The 20786-nt window shown below is 38.6% G+C and overlaps 1 protein-coding gene across 13 annotated transcripts in view; it reads left to right on the top strand.

Annotated features, from left to right (window-relative positions):
* The window catches only part of ADAM22 (ADAM metallopeptidase domain 22), a 132022-nt gene extending 113629 nt beyond the window's left edge, over positions 1–18393 (top strand). For 4 of the 13 annotated variants that reach the window (XM_039708652.1, XM_039708644.1, XM_039708626.1 and 1 more), the window contains 2 exons: positions 9998–10121; positions 11384–18393. In XM_039708652.1, coding sequence (XP_039564586.1) covers positions 9998–10121; positions 11384–11404 — 145 coding nt within the window. In that variant the 3' untranslated portion in view covers positions 11405–18393. Of the gene's footprint in view, positions 1–297; positions 409–2483; positions 2571–9997; positions 10122–11383 lie in introns of all 13 variants that reach the window. The other 9 variants (XM_039708594.1, XM_039708560.1, XM_039708552.1 and 6 more) reach the window with 3 other exon arrangements.
* The last annotated feature ends 2393 nt before the right edge of the window (positions 18394–20786 follow it).

The raw sequence follows: 20786 nt of genomic DNA, 5'->3' as shown, positions 1-20786 counted from the left end.
TTATTACATGTGGAATGCCAACAAGCCAAATACTTTTCCAGAAACATGGCTGATGAAATGCCCTGATAAATAGTTCTCTATTAAAATCAATTAGAATTATCCAGGAATTATGAGAGTTTTCTGAATAAGTTGACAGTTTAATTGGGAGCTTGTGTTAAAACAGGTCCCAGAACAGACAGCAATTTGGACCTTTGTTAATTTGCACTGCTTTTCCTATAAGCATTTGTCTTCCTCGTTGTTATAACTGATACGAACGTCTTTGGTTTAGACTTTCTATTATATATTGTCTTTTTGCAGCCGGGTAACCCATGCATCTGAGCCTGGGCTTTCTCTCGCCCACCAAATCCCTGCCCAAGGCATAAGCCCAGGGGGTTCCGACCACCCCCAAACAGGGAGTCAGGATCACAGGTCAGTCTCACCTGCCCCTGCACTCTGGGCTGCCATTTTGTCCTGTGAAAAGTCCCTTCCCTAGTATCCAATAGTTTCACTGTGGCAAACACCGTGACTGCTTGGAGGTGCTCCTGCTGATGCAGCGCTAGCTACCCTTCCTCCTCGCCAGCCTGAGGAGTATGAGTACTCTTGAGCCCAGGTCTCTTGCCTTGTTGCATGTTGCGCTACAAGCCGAATCGAGCTGTCCGTCTAGCTCTAGGCTTATGCGTAAGGACTCCTTGTTTCAAAGCAGAATTTCTCACCCAAAGGAAATGTGGTTTCTGGTCATTGCTAATGAACATGTGGCCAGAAAGATCAGCCTGAGGGCTTTCCAGTGGTATCATGTAGTGGTCTGCAGTCTTGAGTTAACCTTTCTGTAACAGATGGATTGAGGTAGTGAATGATGGTCTGTAATACACCCAGACCCAGGAAACCCTGCAACATGGTTGTGCAACAATTGCATGCTTTGATAGCACCTTACACTGTTTTCTAATACAAGAAGCCAGATTGGGAGTGTTTCATGGTTACCAAAACACCCTTTCAGATGAAAAAAACTCAAGTTTAAAGTATTGCAGCAAGTACAAGAAAATTACAATTAAAGCTAAAGCAGAAGTTTATTAGTTCCTGGTGACGCTGGCATCAGCCTGTTGCTTCCCTTGTGGTTCATCTGGTTTGCTGTTCTACTGCTTTTGATGTTTTCTTTCTCTAAGACCCCAAGCTGGAAAGCATAAAGCACTCCCAATTCCTGATAGATAAGCGAGCTGAGGAAGCTACTGAGAAGCACTTGTGGCTGAGGGCGAGTACTTTCTGAGAGCTGTGGCTGTGCTTGCGCGGGGCGGGGAGGAGATGTTCCAGAGCAAAAAAGGAGCAAAAGAAGTTGAAAAAGTGCTGCTGCTTTTGTTATCATCGTTGTTTGAAATATGGAGGGGGTTGAATGACATGATTTGGCCCAACTTTTATTCATCTGAGCAATAACTTGCAAGGCCTGTTCCCATATGTAAGGTCATTGGAGTCACTCCCATAAATAAGGGTGGCAAGAACTGGACCAGAAGTATCAAAAATAACTTAAAGACAAACTTTCTTTCCAATTTTCCTTAGTTACAATTTGTTTCCTATTTCGTTGTGCTAGTTTCTGTTGTATAAAGATGGTGATCACAAATAATCATTTGATTGTTGCCATTTATATGTCACAAGAACAAACTTTAAATTGGTCCAGGCAGACTCCTATTTTCTGCATCTCCCTTTTTCGATGACATGACAGAAGGGGAGGAATTTGCTTATCTTGTTATTGGGAAAAATTTGTTAAAAAAACATTTTCTTCCTTGGTAATTTGTTGTCAGATAATTAAACATTATCTTTATTTCATAATTTTCAAGTAACTAATATGAGTATACAACTCAGACTTTGCTTCCTAAAAAATGTAGTTTTGGTGTTAATACTGCTTCTGTAAAACTTGAGATAATTCTGCAGCCTACCTCCATTAAAGCCAAACTAAATGAACATTGCAAAAATCAGAGGGTTGTTTGCCTGTAAGTGTAAAAATTGTCACTATAGTGGCAAAAACCTCAAACCTTTTAACACAATGAGGCTGAAATTCATTCCTGTAAAAAGGGTCAAGCCCAAGATTCTGTGGTCTTTTAGGCATTATCTTGCAATTTATCTAGATGGGTGCAAAAGTGTGTCTTTGGTAAGCAAATGTTGTGATTGAAGCCAAAATGCCCCTTCATCCTTATTTTGAGATGATGAGGGAGTTCAAACCATGAACTTAATACTGGCCCTCTGCATAGGAGTGAATTTTACCCTTAAGACATTAAATGAATGATGTATCCCAAAGAGTTTCCAGATTAATCAAACATATGAGTCTTGTTGTAGGTCAGATTTTCTCATGCAGTTGTACACATTGCCTAGTCCTCACCCAAACCCATACTGATTTATTTGCCATATTCACTTGCATTTTGGGGATGAAGACATCCTTGCTAAGCTTGTGCTGTGTGTTCTCAGATTTTCTATTCTTGTTCTTCTGCTTTCTCTGTTCCTTCCATTGCTTTCTGCAGGTATTTAAATCCATGGTTCAAAAGAGAATATAATGTAGCTAAGTGGGTAGAAGATGTGAATAAAAACACAGAAGGACCATACTTTAGGTATTTTGTAAATTAATTCTATAATTCTCATTTTTAGAGCTGTTCCAGCATATACAAATATCTTGGGACTCCTACCTTGTATAAATCAATACAAGTTACTTAGGTGCAAAGGGCCTCTCTTCTTTTGCTGCATTTTGATGTCTGTTTTTGGCTTCATGTGCAATTTACAATTCTTTTTCTGAATGTTTTAATGAAGCCATTGAAAAGGGTGTTTGTAGTGCATGCGTTCCCACCATCATCTATAGCTTGTAGTAGCTTTCTCATCATTTTATGCCAAATAGTGTTTTATGGGCATGAGACATATTTATCACTAATAAAATAGTATTAACTTAAATAGAATGTTAATTTACTGAAGCAAGTGGTTTCATGACACATTGACTCTACCTACTGTCTTATATAGTGCATACCAAATTTTAAATGAAAAAGGATTAAAAAGTAGTGTCATTTTACCCTCAGCCTGCAATGAAATAATTTATATATTGTAATTGGAAAACTAAATTTATGAGAATATACTCTGTGCTCTAATTGTCAAACTGCTAATTAATCTGTTACAAGTGAGGTAGGGTTCAACCAAAAATATAACATGTTTTTGGAAGGGAAAAGTGTGCATTATCTGGTACATTCCAAGTTACAGAGAAAAAGCATACATGAGGCTGGGCCACTGTTGGACATGAATCAAGAGACTGAGAATGTTGCAGTATATTCCCAAAAGACACAGTCCCACAGCGGAGACAGATCTGTGCATCAGCTGAAAAAATGAGCCAGCATAGGAGAGAATGGAAGACAATTTATGACAAATAACATAAAGCATGAACAAAATCCATGAAGCTGTAAGATGACATATCAAAAATGAAGATAGTTACAGAAACACAAATCAAAAGAATAAGCAAAATAGCAAAATCTTCAGCCAAAACAGTGAAGGATGGTAAGAACAAGTAAATAGAATCTTAATTAATTTTGCCACACAAATAGACCTAATAATAGTGCAACAGGGCAGAAACATACACTAAATGTGTAGTGTGCATTTAGGAAAAAAATGTGATGGGAGTTTTATCACAGGGTACTAATGAAATATGTTTATTCCAATAGTAACACTGGCAGACATGAAATGGCAGGATAGGAATTTTGTAATTTTTAGAACTAAAAATGTCCTGAAGTCTTAAAACACCATAAAATTTTTACTTTTAAAAGTTTGTTTGTTTGTTTTCAACACCTCGTAAATCACAGATGGAGTAAGCTGCAAGAAAGGTTTCCAGTGATCAAATAGGAAAAATGAGTAAACTTTGGCTTGTCAGCCCTGATCTCAGTCCTGCAAAGGGATAAGAGATCCCCAATGCAAGAATCCAGGGGTTACAGGGGGTTGGTTTGATTTTGCCAGTCGGTATTAGACAAGTCTCTTGGTACCTGGACATTCTGGCAGGGAGTATTGTGAGTCTGGTTGTTTCAGCGCTGGGATACAGGGTCCAGGTCTGGTGTTTGCAGTTCAGCTATCACATTCTAGGGCTGGGGAGATCTAAGCCCAGAAAAAAACACAGAAAGGACTGGAGAGCCTCAGGCTGTTCAGTTTAAGGGAGCAGCTGAACACTTAGCTGAGCATGAGGTCCACATCACTGCATATGGAGCAAAATCTCTGTGTGTGGGAGGTCCTTTAGATTTTCAAACTAAAACTGATAATGACCAAAGGTAACTGGAAGCTGAAATTAGGCAAACTCACACAGGAGGTGAGGTGTGTTTTATTACCAAAACCTTTTCTAAAAATAGCCTCTTGACCTTTATTGTTTAGGCAAGGTCAAGAGCTTTCCACCATAATATAACCCCATAGCTGTCTTTCAGGTTTTTTGTATCAGAAGCCCTGTGGTAGCCATAAGCAAACACATTGATGGAATATAAAGATACTGCTATTTTAATACAGGTTACTTTAAATGGTTTAGTTAAACAAAGTTAAAAATCTGTTTGCATACTCATAATTTGATTTTCATTTTTTTCGTATCAGTATATTTTTATTTAGTAACTAGATTAAATTGATGGGAGTGTGCCCTGTCCCTGAGGGTATTCAGCTGTTACACTGAGTGAGTCACATTTCTAATTGTATTTGAGATAAACCTAGCATTTTTGGCATATAGATGAGAATTAAGCTGACCCATGTGAGTTTTAAAGGCTATGTATCAGCAGAGATGAAACATAAATCAAATTTTTTGCACCACAGAAGCTTACTAATCACTGCCTGCAGCAGTTACCCTTAGAAATCAGAGAGCAACTAGAATAAATTTAGAAATCTGTATTGTCCTAATTAAATGAGGTAATCATGGGGAAGTTTTCTGCAGATACATTATGGAAGGCAAAAGATCAGATCGCCTGAGATGAGTTGCCATGGGTTTACAAGAGGTTGAACTAACAGTTTCTCCACAAAATCAGATGCAATTTTGCTTAATGTTAGCATGGACAGGAAAAGACTGGTAAGAATGGTGGGTCAGAACATCTTGTGGCTGGGTTGTGACCCTGGGCCTGTGAATTGATTCACAAACAGAATGAAACAGATCTTGATAAACTAGAACATCAGGCTGAATTCAGACTGTCCAGCTGGTATTATATTTTATGAGTCAGGGCCCCAGAATAAGGCGTTTACACCAGATATTTAGCTGAGTAGTATTCATGTCGCTAATCATCTTTGCCTTCTCTGTTCTTTTAAATGTGTACGGCTGTTTTGCTTGTCTCCCTGTAGTTTTAGGAATAATATGCTGATGACTGGTGATCTTGTAGGAAAAGTTGAAATAGAATAAGGAAAAATGACAAAAACGCTTTCTAGGAAAATTGCAGATTTTCAGAAAATAGGGATATTAGTCATCACCCAGATTTTCTCCATCTACATAAATACCCTGTGTAAATCATAATTTGTCTCGCTAACATCTGATTTCCTAGTAATTTTTTTCTAGTCTACAAGTCTGATGGGTATATAATTTTTCTATAATTTTCTATATAATTACTTTTTATAATGATAGTAATAATAGTAGCTGGTGTCTGACACCAGAAAACTCCCTAGTGTGGGATTCCCATCTGTAAGAAAGAGATCTGTGAAGAAAACTCTCATTTTCCTGCTTAAAGTCCAGTCTTGATTTTAATTTTTTGTACCAGGCTATAACCATATAACCTTAACAATAAAATCAGGCAGGAAGCCTCACCCTGATTTTAGCTTTGCTGTAAGGGACATTATTTTATGAATGTGCTAGTACTGCTTATTCTTGCTACTGCCAATTACAATATCCACTATACAGGCTGACCTTCTGGAATATAGTTAAGGATTACTCAGAATTCTCATTGAATCTGAAAGACTTGATGGAGCCATGATGGAATCAGAAAACAAAATGCCAGAAACCCCAAACATGGCATTTCTGTTATAAACAAAAAAGACTAGAAGACACCTTCTAAAGCGTTGAGCCACCTACATTTGATTTAATGCTAGTATTTACAATAAGTCATATTTTACGAGATGTTTAAACACAAAAGTGTTTTACAAACAAAGGGTTTTTTTAGATAGAGACCCAGAGCACATAACCAGAAAGAAAATAGCTGTCCCATATTAGAAGGGCATTGAGAAGGGGCATGGAAGGAGGAGACAGTAGGCTGTCATTTCCCTCCTATTTCTAATGTGCTTTTGTGTCCTTGATTTTTTCTCAGTTTGTCTTCAGCTGACCATCTCCATTACCTTCTTTTGTGAGCATCCAGCTGAGGCCAGAGCCCTTGGCAAGCTGCTCTTACTGAGGCAGCTCTAGACTGTGCTTAAAATTAAAAAAACAAACAAGCTTTTTCCCTATTACAAAATACTGTTATTGTTGGCAGGAAATGGAAAAATGCCTACTGATGTTAGTAGGATCAGGATTTTGTTTCAAGGGTTAGGGAGAAGAGTTCATTGAAGCATGTGAGTGCCTGCTTTGGAGGCATAGTTCACTGCTCCAAGTGACAGCTCAAACCATAACCATTGTCTCTTCTGCAGCCCCTCCAGGAGCCTCCTCTCCCCTGCTGCGGCTTTTTCTGAGGACATGCGTGCACATCTGCAGCTTTAAAAAGGAACTTACTTTAAGATGTTTAGCCACACCAGTGTTTTTAGAAGATCCTAACTTCCTTATGTAGGATTTAGGCTGATGATGTCATACAAAGATCTGAATCCACAGCAGCAAAGGTCAGATTAGGCTGATAGGATCTATATTTTTCTGTTTTCACCAGGTCGAACATTAATTGAATTTCATTACATTATTTCAGTCTGCAAAAGAGAATCACTCACAGTTCATAAACAGTTCAGATCTGTCAGGACCACCTGCCTTGAGTTCAGCTAAAATGACTCTCAAAATTGTAGGATGTTTAGTTGTGTGACCAGGTGACACATTTGGCACTGTTTCTTGTGGGTCAGCATTTGCTGTTTAGGGACAAGAGGCCACTGCAGGGACTGCTTCCAGATGTCTTCTTGCTGCCACAGTGTTTGTTGTGAATCACAAAATGGTCTTCACACACTTTTAGTTTCAGCTTTCAGGACAGAAAGACACAGTGGCTACTCTATCTTGCTTTCTGTTCAAAAGTTAGAATTTTTGCAGTGAGGTGCATGCCTTCATTTGGGGTTGGCAGTAAAACCTCTCAATCTCTGTCGTGGTGTGTACTGGTTTCTTGTGTAAGTTTCAGCTGGAAGCAACATTTGGCATGAAAGCTAATGGATTTGATTGCAGGAGAACTGAAACCCTAGTGAAAGCTAAGCGGATCCCACCCTTGACCAAAACTGCCAAGTTTTCCTACCTTTAACCCCAGCATTACCTGCAAGTGTCCCTGAATGCTGTCTCTCCATCCCGTAAATGAGAAAGAGCCAGACATGACCTTTCTCATTTAAAGTATATGTAAATCTGGGATACACAGCACATACACAATTGCAGGGCACAACCTGAAAGGTCATCAAAACCACCTCAAACAATGTTGTTTATCACAGAAGATGCACTGTAAGATCTGTGAGCATATGCCGAGTCGTGTGTGCTCACAGTCTCAGTAGCTGGCACTAAAGATGACAAAAATCAGCACATAACTCTATAACAAAAATAAGTGGTGAGGCCCTGTGAGGGGAGGGCAAGGTCATTTCTGTAAGTGTGCAACTGCATTCTTGATGTGTTGGCTGTAGTGTTGCAGCTGAGCAAAGCTCACATCAGTTAGATGTGCAAACTGCAGGTGAGGAAAGGGGTTTGAGAAGAAGAATATGTAGGCAGCTACACTGGAGGCTTGGCAGCATTGTGTTTGAGTATGGTGCAAAGCTTCCTGGAGGAAAGGCTCAGTTAGGGATCCTGGTCAGGGAACCTGCTTGTGCAGGGAAAATATACAAGATGCCCTATCCTTTGGGGGATTATTACTCCTTCCGGGATACTCTGCTCAGATGGATGGACAGGAAGATTGGCTGTGGCTTTTCCTCTCACTGTGGCCTTCTCTTAGAATATCTAAAATATGAAGAGCCTGTGGTGTGTTGGAAGTGTTGTGCCTGGTGTGGTGAAAGAGATGGGAGACGCCTTCATTCTGTGCCACCCCCCTGGCTGTGCTACGTTGTAAATGACTTTCTGATAGAGCTTGCCAAGTCAGATTCCACTAGCCCAGCTCCTTGTTTCTGATCTCCAAGTGCACTGTTGCAAATTTTAAAATGAAAATTTGAAATTCTACTGCAGCAATGGGGTAAAATTTGTGAATAATTGGATTACTAATAATATGTAAAATCTGCTCTCCTTATTTTTCCCCCTCCCTCTTCTCCTTATATTCTTTATTCCAGATCCACAAATAGTTTATTAGTGATAGTCCAAGTGGGGGCAGAGATGAGAGGACTTGTATGGATAGTGAACATCAGGGCACTGTTGACAGCCTTTCCCTAGAATTTTTTTTTTTAAATTACCTTGTTTTCTTGCATGCACAGTTTGGTGCCCAGATCCATGATGCCGGACATACAGAAACCTTGTTTTATACTGCAGTAACTGTTTCAGGATTTTTCTTCCTGAAAACATTGGTGTATGTCCAGTTCATCTTAATGGGTGATCAGTGTGCAGGTACTGAAGACGTATGCTTCCATGTTTGGATAATTGCACCAATGCAAATCTCTTAAGTGTTGTTGAACTTAGAGGCTACCACATGAGGCATTAGAGGATCATGAGCCAGAGTGGAGAGCTCTCATCATATAATTTCCATTGACACCTTGTTGTTTGTGGCTACCATCAGTCATTGTTTGTATGGGAGGCAAGAGAATCTTCTATTGTAGGGAGCTACAGACACAACAAAATGATACAATAGTCCAAAATAAGAGTACAATTATTTAAAGGTAAATAAATTTCACTTATTATTATTGAAACTTTCCATCTTCAGGGACACATTAGCTCAGAAGTTACTAGATAGCAGTGCTCAGGGAAGGCTGAGTGATTTGCCTACAGTATTAAAAGGCCTCCTGTGTGAATGCCCTTGGTCTGCACAAGAGAACAAGGGGGCCAGGATAGCTCAATTTTTCTACTTTGAGGCCGTTTTTTCATTTTACTCTGCCCAGATTTAGAGTCTAATAGGAACCTCTCAAGTGGGAAAGTGCAGAATCTCAAAACAGAAGCATAAGAGTTTTTCTTGGGTATAAAATTTCAGTCAATAATGTGCTGTTGCCTTATTGACATGAAAAGAATGCCTTTCATGTGATACAAACATTTACTTGCTCCTGCTTACTCTACTCACCTTGTACAGAAATGCTGATTGCCATTGACTAATCAGTCCATTTTTGTATATTCTCATCAGACTCTTTCTTTGGCTGGAACAATATGCACTGTATGATGCTTGCATGTATAACAACTTGTTATTAGCACTTTGTATATGCCTTTGTTACTTCACAACTAACAGTTTGGCCTCCAAATGCATGCATTTGTGTAAATTAATGTTACAAAAATAATAGATTTATTTGCTATGTTTGTATCAATTTAGGAGATATGTAAGATATGCATAAAGACACATAATTGCCATTTAGTCACTGCGAGAAGACATTTGTTCAGCTTGTATTTATACAATTACTGTTTCTATTTAGGCTTTATAATGCCATGTTTATCTTTTAATTCTGTATTTGTTCAATTGCAGATTTGGTTTTTAATAATTTTATAATTATTAATTACAGCACCATATAAAACAGTTTAAGAAATATTTTTCTGTTATACAATTCTAATAAGAAGTAGCAAATTTTTTCTTCCAATGTTCCTGAAATCTCTAAATACCTTTATTCATATAATGAAATTATAAGACTACTGATCAAGCAATTTTATCCCCCTGATATTGAGCTAATAATAAGCTATATTCTTGGCTCTGAACCAAGCTTCAGAGTAATGGCAGTTGCTGTTGCAGTGCTAGAATGCAAAGACATCACATTTATTTTATGTGTTTCAACATCTCAGGACACTGTCTCCTGCAAAGTCTCCATCTTCATCCACTGGATCAATTGCTTCCAGCAGAAAATACCCTTACCCGATGCCACCACTTCCGGATGAAGAGAAAAAAGTCAACAGGCAAAGTGCCAGGGTATGTGTCCCTCTTCTCTCTGCATTTCACCAGTGACTTGATTTACTGATAGTTTTTCAAAAGGAAAATTAACAGATTAACACCTTTGACCAACAAGGAGGGCTGGAGTGGCATTTCCTTTGCACCCTGAAGTTCTGAAGCTGCTGAGCCTCTGGCAGCGATGAAGGCCTTGACAGCTGTGTTTACAGGCAGTTTTCAGGTTGCTCTTGAAGCTGCCCTGAAGCACAGATTTCACTACTTTTCTTTTTCCAAGCTGAACATGTGCCCTGGACAGCCTTTGGGCTGCAGAGTACAGACAGCCCTGGAGCAAGTGGTGTGTTTGGCACTCCTTTCTTACCCCTTCTCCCAGAAGCTCTCATGCAGGCTGCAGGGATAGCTGCTTTCCAGCTTTATGGAAATGTAAAAATTTCTAATTATGGAGCATGTGGAGCAGTTACAGGCCTGGAGGGACTTCACTGCTGTGTGACCTGATCCCACCCTGGTCCCCCTAGAATGACCAGGAGCTGCTGGAATGCCTGGTGGATAGTAACACCTCATAAGGAGAGATTTCCAGATGCTCCAAAAGGCTTTTATTTCCTTTGTGTCAATTCAGACATAGCAGATATTTGATTAAGCAAAAAGTTCCTGAAATTTGCTTTAGGAGCTTTACTTGCAATACCCTTGGTTCGTGTTGCTGATGTTGATGAGATTCTCATCACTGTTCTCTGTCCTTTTTTTTTCAAGAAAAAAGGAATGGAGTGCTGCTGAGGGAACCTGCAAGCTGCTCCCCCAGTGCTGCTTGGGGCAGAAGATTGTGTGAGGTGCAGCACAGGGGCTCCCAAGGCAGCTTGGAGCCTGGGCTGTACTGATGTGTCTCAGCCCTGGAGCTGCTTTGGCAGTAGCTCAAACCCACAGCAGGAAGTCATGTTGCTCTGAGCAGAGTTAGGCAGATGAAAATGGGAAGTTATTTCTCCACTAATATTACCGTAACTCTAAGGTAAAAGCTGTCTAGTACAAGTTTGATGCTACACTGACATTTCTCTTTCAAAAAGAAAAGTGAAGTCCCAGTCATGGGCATTTACTATGCTGACTGCAAGTCATGCTGAAATGCTCAAGACTGTCTGCTCACTTGGTGAACACACACCCACCAGAGGCTGGGGGGAGATTGGTGACCCAAGTGATGTAGATGCAGTTCCCCAAACAAGCTCCTTGTACTGTTTGGGTCACAACCTATTTTATCTTGGTGTTTAATGTGTGTTTGTGTTTATTTTCCCTCTCTCCAGCTATGGGAGACATCCATCTAGCTGCAGTGTTTTCCTGGGGTCACATCAGAACTGTTTACTTTGGATTTTATAGAAACTCAGCATCACTGAGTTACTGCACATTCATCTGCTCTTCAGACAGTTCGAAAGATCAACAGAGATGCCCGTGATATCACAGTGATAACCTCCTGTCATGTGGAAAGGAAAAAAACAGTCTTTTTTTTTTTCTTTCTTTTTTTTTTTTTGTTGACTTGTATTTTATGGATTTGATGAACAAACAAAATAATAACATTTGACAGAGAATAATTAGCTCAGATGTGGCAAGGCTGTTCTGCATGGTGACCTAGAATCCCAACTGCAGTCTATTTGCCAGTCCTGTGTAAGAGAAGTTTTTCTCTGGTTTACTGAGTCAGTAAAGAGTCAGGCAGTCCTGAGTCAGACCAGAGTGGAACTGAGAATGTGCCTCACGGAGAGCCCAGCTGATGTAAACTTGTACGCTGTATGCATGAACCTTGTGTTCTTTACTTTCCACATGTAGGGGAAAAACAACATACTGTAGTAGAGACTAGCATGCAGGAGTAAGAAATATAGGAAATTTTTTTTTTTGTGACAGGATTTCAAGCTTTGAAAGGCAACTATTTGACACAAACCGCAAACAAAGATTATATCTCTTTTTTTTTTACCTTACATGTTTATAATCTCAGTATACAGATTGTATATATGTAAACTTTCAATAATGTCAAAAATAGCTGTTATACATCTGTGTATTTTGCCAAATGCCTAAAGAAACAGTCATGACTAACATCATCACACTTCAGATTTTCTATTATTATGAGCAGGCATCCTCAGAAATACAGAAAGTACAGTACTGTAAAACTGTGTCTCTCAGAAACTGGTGTTTGACCAAAATCTATACAACTTTTTCAGCATCTTACACTGTCTTGACAATCTCAATTGTACAGCAGACTGCAGAAACCAGTACAGCAGCACTTTGTCTTAAATCATCATAAAAGGAACCAGCCAAAATCCCTTGTTTGGTAAGATAACCGCTGTATCCTCTCACAGGTCTAATCAAGAATGATTCAGCAGACAACAGTCTTTAAGTCGTGTACAACCCAAACTTACTGGACATTTGGGAATACTTCTAAGTAGTCAATTCAGGATGTGGTGATGTGAAGTCTGTGAGAGTTGCTGTGTATTTTTGATAGAGCATTTCAGACACTGTTTTAGATGGCAAGGCATAGGCTTATGAGAAGCATAACGATTTCACTGCACTAGATAAATAACAGTGCTGGGCAAGTGGCCAGTTTCATTGCTGTCTTTCAATTCTTATTTGTTCCTGGAATTGCATTTACCATGTGCTTGAATGCTATGCTTGCTGCCCCTGAAGCCCCCTTGACAATTTTTTGGGGCATTAAACTGAGCACAAATGAATTTAGCTTAAAAGGAATGGGGTGGGGGGGGAACAACTCTTTACCATGTTAATCTTGTCTGTAACTTAATGGTTATATTTCTAACACCTGAGACTTCTAAAGGTCATTGTAAAGCAAATGACTTCTGGTTGGGAATTTTCAGTTAGTAAGAAACTGGACCATATTAAATCAGTTTATAATTCTCTGGTTTTCCAAAACTGACTACTTAGCTTCAGGTAGTACTATTGCAGAATAAAACACCCAACTCTGTGGTGCAGTTGAATACCCTACCCAACAGTTGTATGATTAATTAGATTTTATTGTAATGGGAACATCTATGGTGTTTCTGAATCTTCTACCTCTTTCATGTATTTCCTTTAGTAAGTGAACCCAACACTTGCAGCCTTTTAATGTATTTTTTTAACTTTTACGTCTCTCAATAAAGTCAGATATATGTAAGATTAAATTAAGAAATGTTTAAACATGTCGGCAGCTGTAAAATATGTAAGATTTTTAGAAGCACTATATTTTATGATTAGGCTGTATGTTGGATTATGACAAAATATTTGCCTTGGCATTCAAATGGTTTTCTCACAGTCAACAGGTCCTGGTAAGTATTTGGAAAAAGACAAATGTAAGTGAACACAAATGGGTGCAGTCTGACCATCTGGAAAGAGACAGTCAATTGTAACTGCTTTAGGGAAAGATTCTGCATTTTTGTGAAAGGTAAATATTTCATCAGCACGGAAGAATATTTTTTGCAAATATTTACTTTGAGTGTAGCTATCTGGATTAATGATAGTTGACAGCATGTAGCTTATGAAATTAGTCTGAGCCATAACTTGAAATCAATATGTCTTTTGTTGATTTCACTAGACTTTGAGCAGGACCCTCAAGAGGTTCACCCACATTAGGACATTATGATAACCTGATCATCACTGTATTACTCTGTTGCCTGGAAGCTGTTTTTCCCTCCCATATTCATATCTTGTCTTTAGTAACTGGACTGTTCATCATGGGCCTTTTATGGTATTTTTTTGGATACAAACTGGCATGTAGTTTTGAAGGATCCCGTTAGATTTCTGTACATATCTTATGTTTACCACTGCTTACTCTTCCCTTTCCATTTTTCCTTACCAAGAAGCAGCAAAATTTGGCAGACAGAACTGGAGATAACATGCAGGCTCTTTCTGCTATGTTCATAGCTTCTTGTTTTGCAAACAAATGGCCCTCCTGACTGTATTTTCAATGTCATACCTACTTCCAGCTTCTTTTGTTTTGGTATAATTCATTTGTAGCATATGACGATACACTTATGTGTGTAGCGTACCTTTAACAGTCACCCTCACATTTGGAGATATGTAGTGACTGGAAGTCTAGTTCAGAGCGCTAAATTTAAGTTAAATAAATGTTGACTCTCACTTTGGTGGTCTAGCGTGAGACTATCACAGGACTTGTGTTCTTGCAAAATTCTTCTGCAGAGAAGTTTGCGTCAGGTTGGTAACTTGGGATACCTGAACTGGCAGGGCCGTGTGAGCCTCCCAAGCCAGTGGAGGTTGGACAGAGAAGTTGTTTGCTCACAAAGCTGTCATTTCCTACTTTTAAAATGTAGTATGTTGGAAAGCTGCCAGATTAATAACCTTGAAGATTGCAAATATTTTTATCCACTGTAGTTAGTTACGCTGGCAATAGCAATATAAACTGCTGCATAATACCTCATCCAGATTAAAATAAAGTACTTGTCACTAATATAGCACAGTCATTTTGACTAATTGAGACTCATGCTCTTATTTTTGTTTCATTTTAATAAATGATCTAGTTATTGCCAACTATGCTGTAGATGCCTGTTGAAGTGAGGAAGCCATGAGTTCTCAACTAGAAGTAATTGTTTATATGAGCATAGGACTGGCAGGATGAGATATACTTAAGTTACCCTTATGTATTTCAATGTAGGAGAACAATCTTGTGTAATTTGTAATAAAATTAATGTGACTAACTGATGGAGACTGGAAAATTGAGATTTTATCTAAAAATAATGCTGGACAATGATGCCGCATTTAACAAGTAAAGATTTACCTACTAATTCTGGATTTGTTGACTTAAGAACTTCAGTAATCTCAGGCAATATACCAGAGATAGTTGTGACTGATAATTTACATGTAATTATTATATTGTAGTTGTTATATTTAAGTAAGTAGATTCAAGAAGATTGTTAATTTTACAGAGCCTATCTTTACTTAAATTGTGACTAAAGTCACAACTTGCCAGCCACCTTAAGTGTGACTTGACTTTGAAGATGGCTTCTTCCAAATGATTTAAAGAGTTCCTGATTTATGAGATATTGAACCTGCTGAGCTCATGTGCTCATGAAATAATTTTGATTGTGCTATTGAACAAGTGAACCTTTGAGTTATAGCCTGAATTAAAATCAGAAAGAAATTGTGTCAATAGTTAGTGTACTGAAATCCTCTTACTCAGATCCCTATTGCTGGTTTGGACTGATTGGTCTTGTCAATGCTAAGGTGACAACTTGTTTGAAAACCAGAGGCAAGAATGGGTACATACACTATTACAGCATGCATATACTACAAATTCTGACAAATATACTACAAATTTGCTGTAACTTCATTAATGAATTGATTAATGGATAGAATGTAATGTGAAAGAAGGACAAGGCTCCATAATCCTAAAGGATATACTCTTCAGTTGACTTGCTCTGTCATCGAATCCCATAGCCAGTTGTAAGCAAAGTTATCAGACTCCAGTGTAAAACTCATGAGCTGTTCTCTTCCATCCCCTTTTCACTTCTACTGAAAAGAATTTTCATGAAACATTCATCCACTAACAGCCTCTGTGAGCTGGCTGACATCAGAAAGCTGCTAAGTTAGTCACCTTTCCACACTATGGATAGCATCTTTCCAATGCTGTTAATAATAGTAGGTTAAATGAGGCATTAAGAAGAAATTCTTTACTGTTAGGGTGGTGGGACACTGGCACAGGTTGCCCAGAGAAATTGTGGATGCCCTATCCCTGGCAGTGTTCAAGGCCAGGTTGGATGTGGTTCTGAACAACCTGGTCAAGTGGAAAGTCCTGCCCATGGCAGAGGGGTTGGAATGAAATGATCTTTATGGTCCCTTCCAACCCAGACCATTTAATGATTCTGTGATCTTTTGCTTGTGCTATAATCAGGTGATAATGCCTAATGTCTCATGGATTTTGCACTGGTTTTGCTTGGGGATGAGTTAATTTTCTTCACAGTAGCTGGTATGAGGCTGTGGTTTGGATTTGTGCTGAAAACACTGTTGATAATGCAGGGAATTTTTTAGTTATTGCTGAGCAGTGCTTGCAGAGCCAAGGCCTTTTCTGCTCTTCACATGCTCCACCAGCAATTGGGCTTGGGGTGCACAGGGAGTTGGGAGGGGACACAGCCAGGACAGCAGACCCAAGGAATATCCTAAACCATATGATGCCATGCTCAGCAACAATCCAGGGGGAAGGCTGGCAGAGAAGAACTGCAGCTCAGGGACTGGCTGAGCACTGGTCTGTTGATGGTGAGCAATTGTTTTGACTTGCGTCACTTGTCTTTTTTGCGTTTTATTTCTTTCTCTTAATTCCCTTTTCATTTTTTTTTTTAAATTATAACTACAGTTATTTAATTTTAATGATTTAACTATTCTTATGTCAACCCATGAGTTTTCTCACTTTTACCTTGCCAATTCTCTTGCCATCCCGCTGGGGGCGGGGACTGAGCAAGCACCTGTTCTGGGGCTTAATTATTTTGTGGTTAAACCAGAATGCTACTGGTAAAACCACTTGATGACTCAGCCATCCTGTGTCTCACCTTGTAGCATTTTTGAAGGCTAAGCCTCTTACTGTGAACCTAACAGTTCAGCTGTTTCCCATTTCTCTTGCTCCAAGTCTGAAAATCATGTGTTTCCTTCTCTAAATTGAGTTTCAGTGTCATGGGATAACCACGATATGATGTTATTTGCCTCATTTTTAAAGAGCTTCAGCTTCAGTCTCCACTGAATACCAAGAATGGATGAGCTGATGACCCACTATTTGCATGGCTTCCAAATCTTATGTATCAGCAATATGGGATTTGACTTGGATCACATTTGACATGCTGAGTTGCTCGGATCTCAGTGTTAATAACGCCAGGGTCACGGGTTCAATCGCCCTATGGGCCATTCACTTAAGACTTGGACTTCATTATCCTTGTGGGTCCCTTCCCCAGAATATTCTGTGATTTCTGAAGACAAATTTGAATAAACTGCAAAAATATGTGCAGGTTATGATCCCATTACTGGACAGTGAAGTGAGGTTCCTGTGTGCACATAACTATTATCCTAATAAGGCAAGATAAAATGAAACAGTGAAAACAGAGCTGCAATACAGACAGGTCTCTCTTAAGTGTAATTTTGTCATAAACAGGAAAGGAAGTAATAGTTTCTATCATCTATGCTAAAAATATCCTCTGACAAGAGTAGTTTCAAAGTCAGCTTATGAAAACCATTTCTGGTGTCTCAAGTATGGATGCTGATGTAAACTGCAGCTTTGGAAACAGCATCTTGTGCACATGGTATCTTGTCATTCCACAACAGTTTTCTGCAAGTATTTAGAGAAAAGCACTAAAACAGTCAACATTCCTATGTTATCTCAGCCAAGTAAGGAAAACAAGCCGTAAAAATAAGTTCAGAACACAGATATTGTTCACGCTTGAGATAATGTACCTGGCTTCAAAATTGGCTCACCTAGACAGGTCTGGCAGTTTTGGCTCTTTAAAATCCAGTCTATACCAGTTTCAAAATCACTTCAGCTAAACCAGCTTTAAACTGTTTAAAAACCTGTGCTACTTAACATGGCCCATAATTGCCATGTAACTCAGAATGAGATGAGGAAAATTTGGGAAAATAAGCACAGAGCAGTTAAAAAGAAACATGTTATCTAAGGGAGAAGTAAAGGTGTCAACACAATTTTTAATTGCTAGAGCATAAAATGTCAAAGCAACAAACTTTTATTTTTTTCTGTTTCTGTATTCCTTTGAATAAAAAAATAAAGCTTTTGTTTTAAAAAAATCAACATGAGGCCTTAAGACCTTATATATTCTAACTTTAGCATGGAGAGTCTATTTTTACAACCATGTTAGAAATTCTGTATATAGGCCTGACTGACCTTGTAAGTGGAGTGGTGCGAGCAGCTAATCATGCAATATTGTAAGGCTCTGTAGAAAAGCAAATGCTGATTTAGTTTGATTATTGGTACAAGAACTCCTGCTCACTGCCTGTGTAGACTCTGCATACTTTACGCTTGGAAATACAGTCCAGAATATACTCAAACTGTGAATATATAACCTGATTTTTCTTTCCTTAAGGATAAAAATATATTACAATAGGTAATATTTTATATAGAATACAATACTTATTTTTATTGTTGCATAAATGCAAAATATTTTTTTCAGAATAGCAAAGCATTACAGAATTTTTAATCTGCTGGAGAAAACACTGTATGACCAGTTCTTTCAGCAAAGCTTTTGGGGTGGTATATACCAACTGACTCTGCCAGCTTCATTTTGTGCTGATGTTTAACTTGGGCATTGCTGTAAAAAAAAAAAAAAAAGCTATTTTTTCACTCATACTAGCCATTATTGAAAGAGGCAAGGAGAATCATGTTTCACCACTGTGGCTGGGCTAGTATTGGAAAAAACAATAATTTGCATCATATCATTGTCTTTGCTAGTTAAAATTCCTTAAAAATCATACCTGATGTAATAAAAGCGCAAGATTTTGACAAACATCAAAATGAAGCACTTCAGTTTACAACTTTATAGCTTTGAGTGTGATATTTTTGTCATAAACATTACAGGCATTGGGCTGTTGAATGAATCTGGCTTTCATGTATCCAAAAAAAACCATTGCTTTTTATAAAATCAAATTGTTGTAATTTGGGGTTCTAAATTCCTGCTCACTTTTAATAATAACAGCGTCACAGTATCCACTTCTACAAGAGTATTTAATACAAATGCCTGTGGTTTTCAATGTTACTAACATATTGTAACATCAGTAAAGTGACTTTCAATGACAAAGATTGTGGCGTGTATTTTGTTCTTCTGATTTGCTGTATTTAGCACTTTCTCTTTTATAGACCTCTATAAAATAAAGATGTTGCATGCACGGGAAAAGGCTAATAGAAGAATACACATGTTATTTTTCAAATTCCAAGATTGAAAATTATCCAGTGAGCTCCTCAAATCTTTGTCTTAGGGGCCTACAGTTCTCAAAGCAAAGTTAAAATTACTATTCCTTAGTTTGCATGTTTGAGGGCAACCTAGGAAAAATACCTATTTGAATCTATGCCTGGTGAGGCAAAGGTGGAGAGCAATCACCCCACTTGGTGTCATGTGAGTATCCTTCTCAGTATGCCTTGTGGGAAAGACAAACCATCAGTTCTGAGAATAACTGTTTCTCTAAAGTAGGTAACTGGCATAATCAATCTACACTGAATCTACTCTTAATGGGGAAGCAATTTTTGCAAAGGTTTCAGGTGGCTTTTTTAAATGTTGATTTTTTAAATGTTGATGTAAAACAAAAAGCTATTTTTTCTTGAGGAAGCCAGAATTTTCTCCTGGCTTTCCAGTTTTCTCTGATTTATGTTTACAAGACTACTGAAAACCCTATTAGTTCACACTATTTCCTTGCAGCCCAGTAACTGGCTGGTGCCAAAATACCAATTCAGCCTGGGGAAATAAACTGAGCAAGACTTGAGTTTTGGATCCTTGGGTCTTGAGCACTTTGGCCCACTTGATTCAGCTGTCTTCACTGAATTCCTACCCAGCCTCTTGCCCACACTCAGCCTATTCACTGTGACTGCAGCGTGAGGAACTGCGAAGACCCAGATGCTGTGCAAGCACTGCCCAGCAACAGCTGAAACACTGCTGAGATATTGCTGCTGATTAGTTAGACAAACCTGAACCTTTGGGCTGCTATCAAGAAAATTAATTCTATCCCAGCAAAGCCACTACAAGACCACAAACACAGTAAAAATGTGTGGGAAATGAACATTTTGGTAAAGATCTCTTACTATTCTTAGGGTAAGATTAAGTGTAAGGATGAGCACTGTTTATATATGAAATACTCAAATCCCTACAGGAAGAACAGCTTTTTTCACACTCTTACTAACCTTGTCAGTGTAAGGATGAGCACTGTTTATATATGAAATACTCAAATCCCTACAGGAAGAACAGCCTTTTTTCACACTAACCTCGTCAGCTGTCAAAGGTTTGAACTGCAGCAGAACTGATGTTGGCTGCTACACTCAGAGAAACCTTTGTGGATTTTGGTCTTTCCATTAGAAATACTTCCAGTAGTATTCCATCTGTTTCCCAACTTCATGTGCAACAGGACAACGTGCTATCAGAATGTGAATGTATAATGCTGTCTCTGCCTTTGAAATTCATTATGAGGGTAGAAAGAGAACTAGCTTCTGTAATGAAACTACAAGCAATACCCAAAGGATTCTAAATTTAAGCAGTAAGTACAAGTTGCTTCTTTAGGGAAGATGAGCCTGATTTGAATTTACAGCCCAGAAACTGAAGTGCTGGATTTAACAAACACCTCCACAAAGCAGAGTACAATACAGTATCTCTGAGTGAGATGCCTGCTCTGAGGGCCTCGTTTGTCCAATGATTTACATTTGTATGTGTCTATATATATGCACATATGTGTAGTTTTGCTTTCACTCCTTAATGCAAAGGTTCCTTCCCAAAACTGCCCTAAACTATTTATTTAAGAAATATACATCTTTTAACATTGTTCTAGCGTTGTATTCACAAACAGCAAAACAACACATATCACTCCTCCGTGATAGGCAAAGTGACCAAAATTAAGAAAAATTTCATTAACTTATTTTATTGGAAAAAAGTTTGTACTACCTCTGTACAGTTGTGCTGTTCCCTCTTTCCATACAATGTCCATCTTCCCCTCAAAAATCCCTACAACAAAAGCAACACGAAA

The sequence above is a fragment of the Passer montanus genome, unplaced genomic scaffold (genome assembly GCF_014805655.1).
Source record: "Passer montanus isolate IOZ18808 unplaced genomic scaffold, ASM1480565v1 scaffold10, whole genome shotgun sequence".
NCBI classification, from domain to species: Eukaryota; Metazoa; Chordata; class Aves; order Passeriformes; family Passeridae; genus Passer; species Passer montanus.
This window is presented reverse-complemented; position numbering and strand designations above follow the sequence as displayed.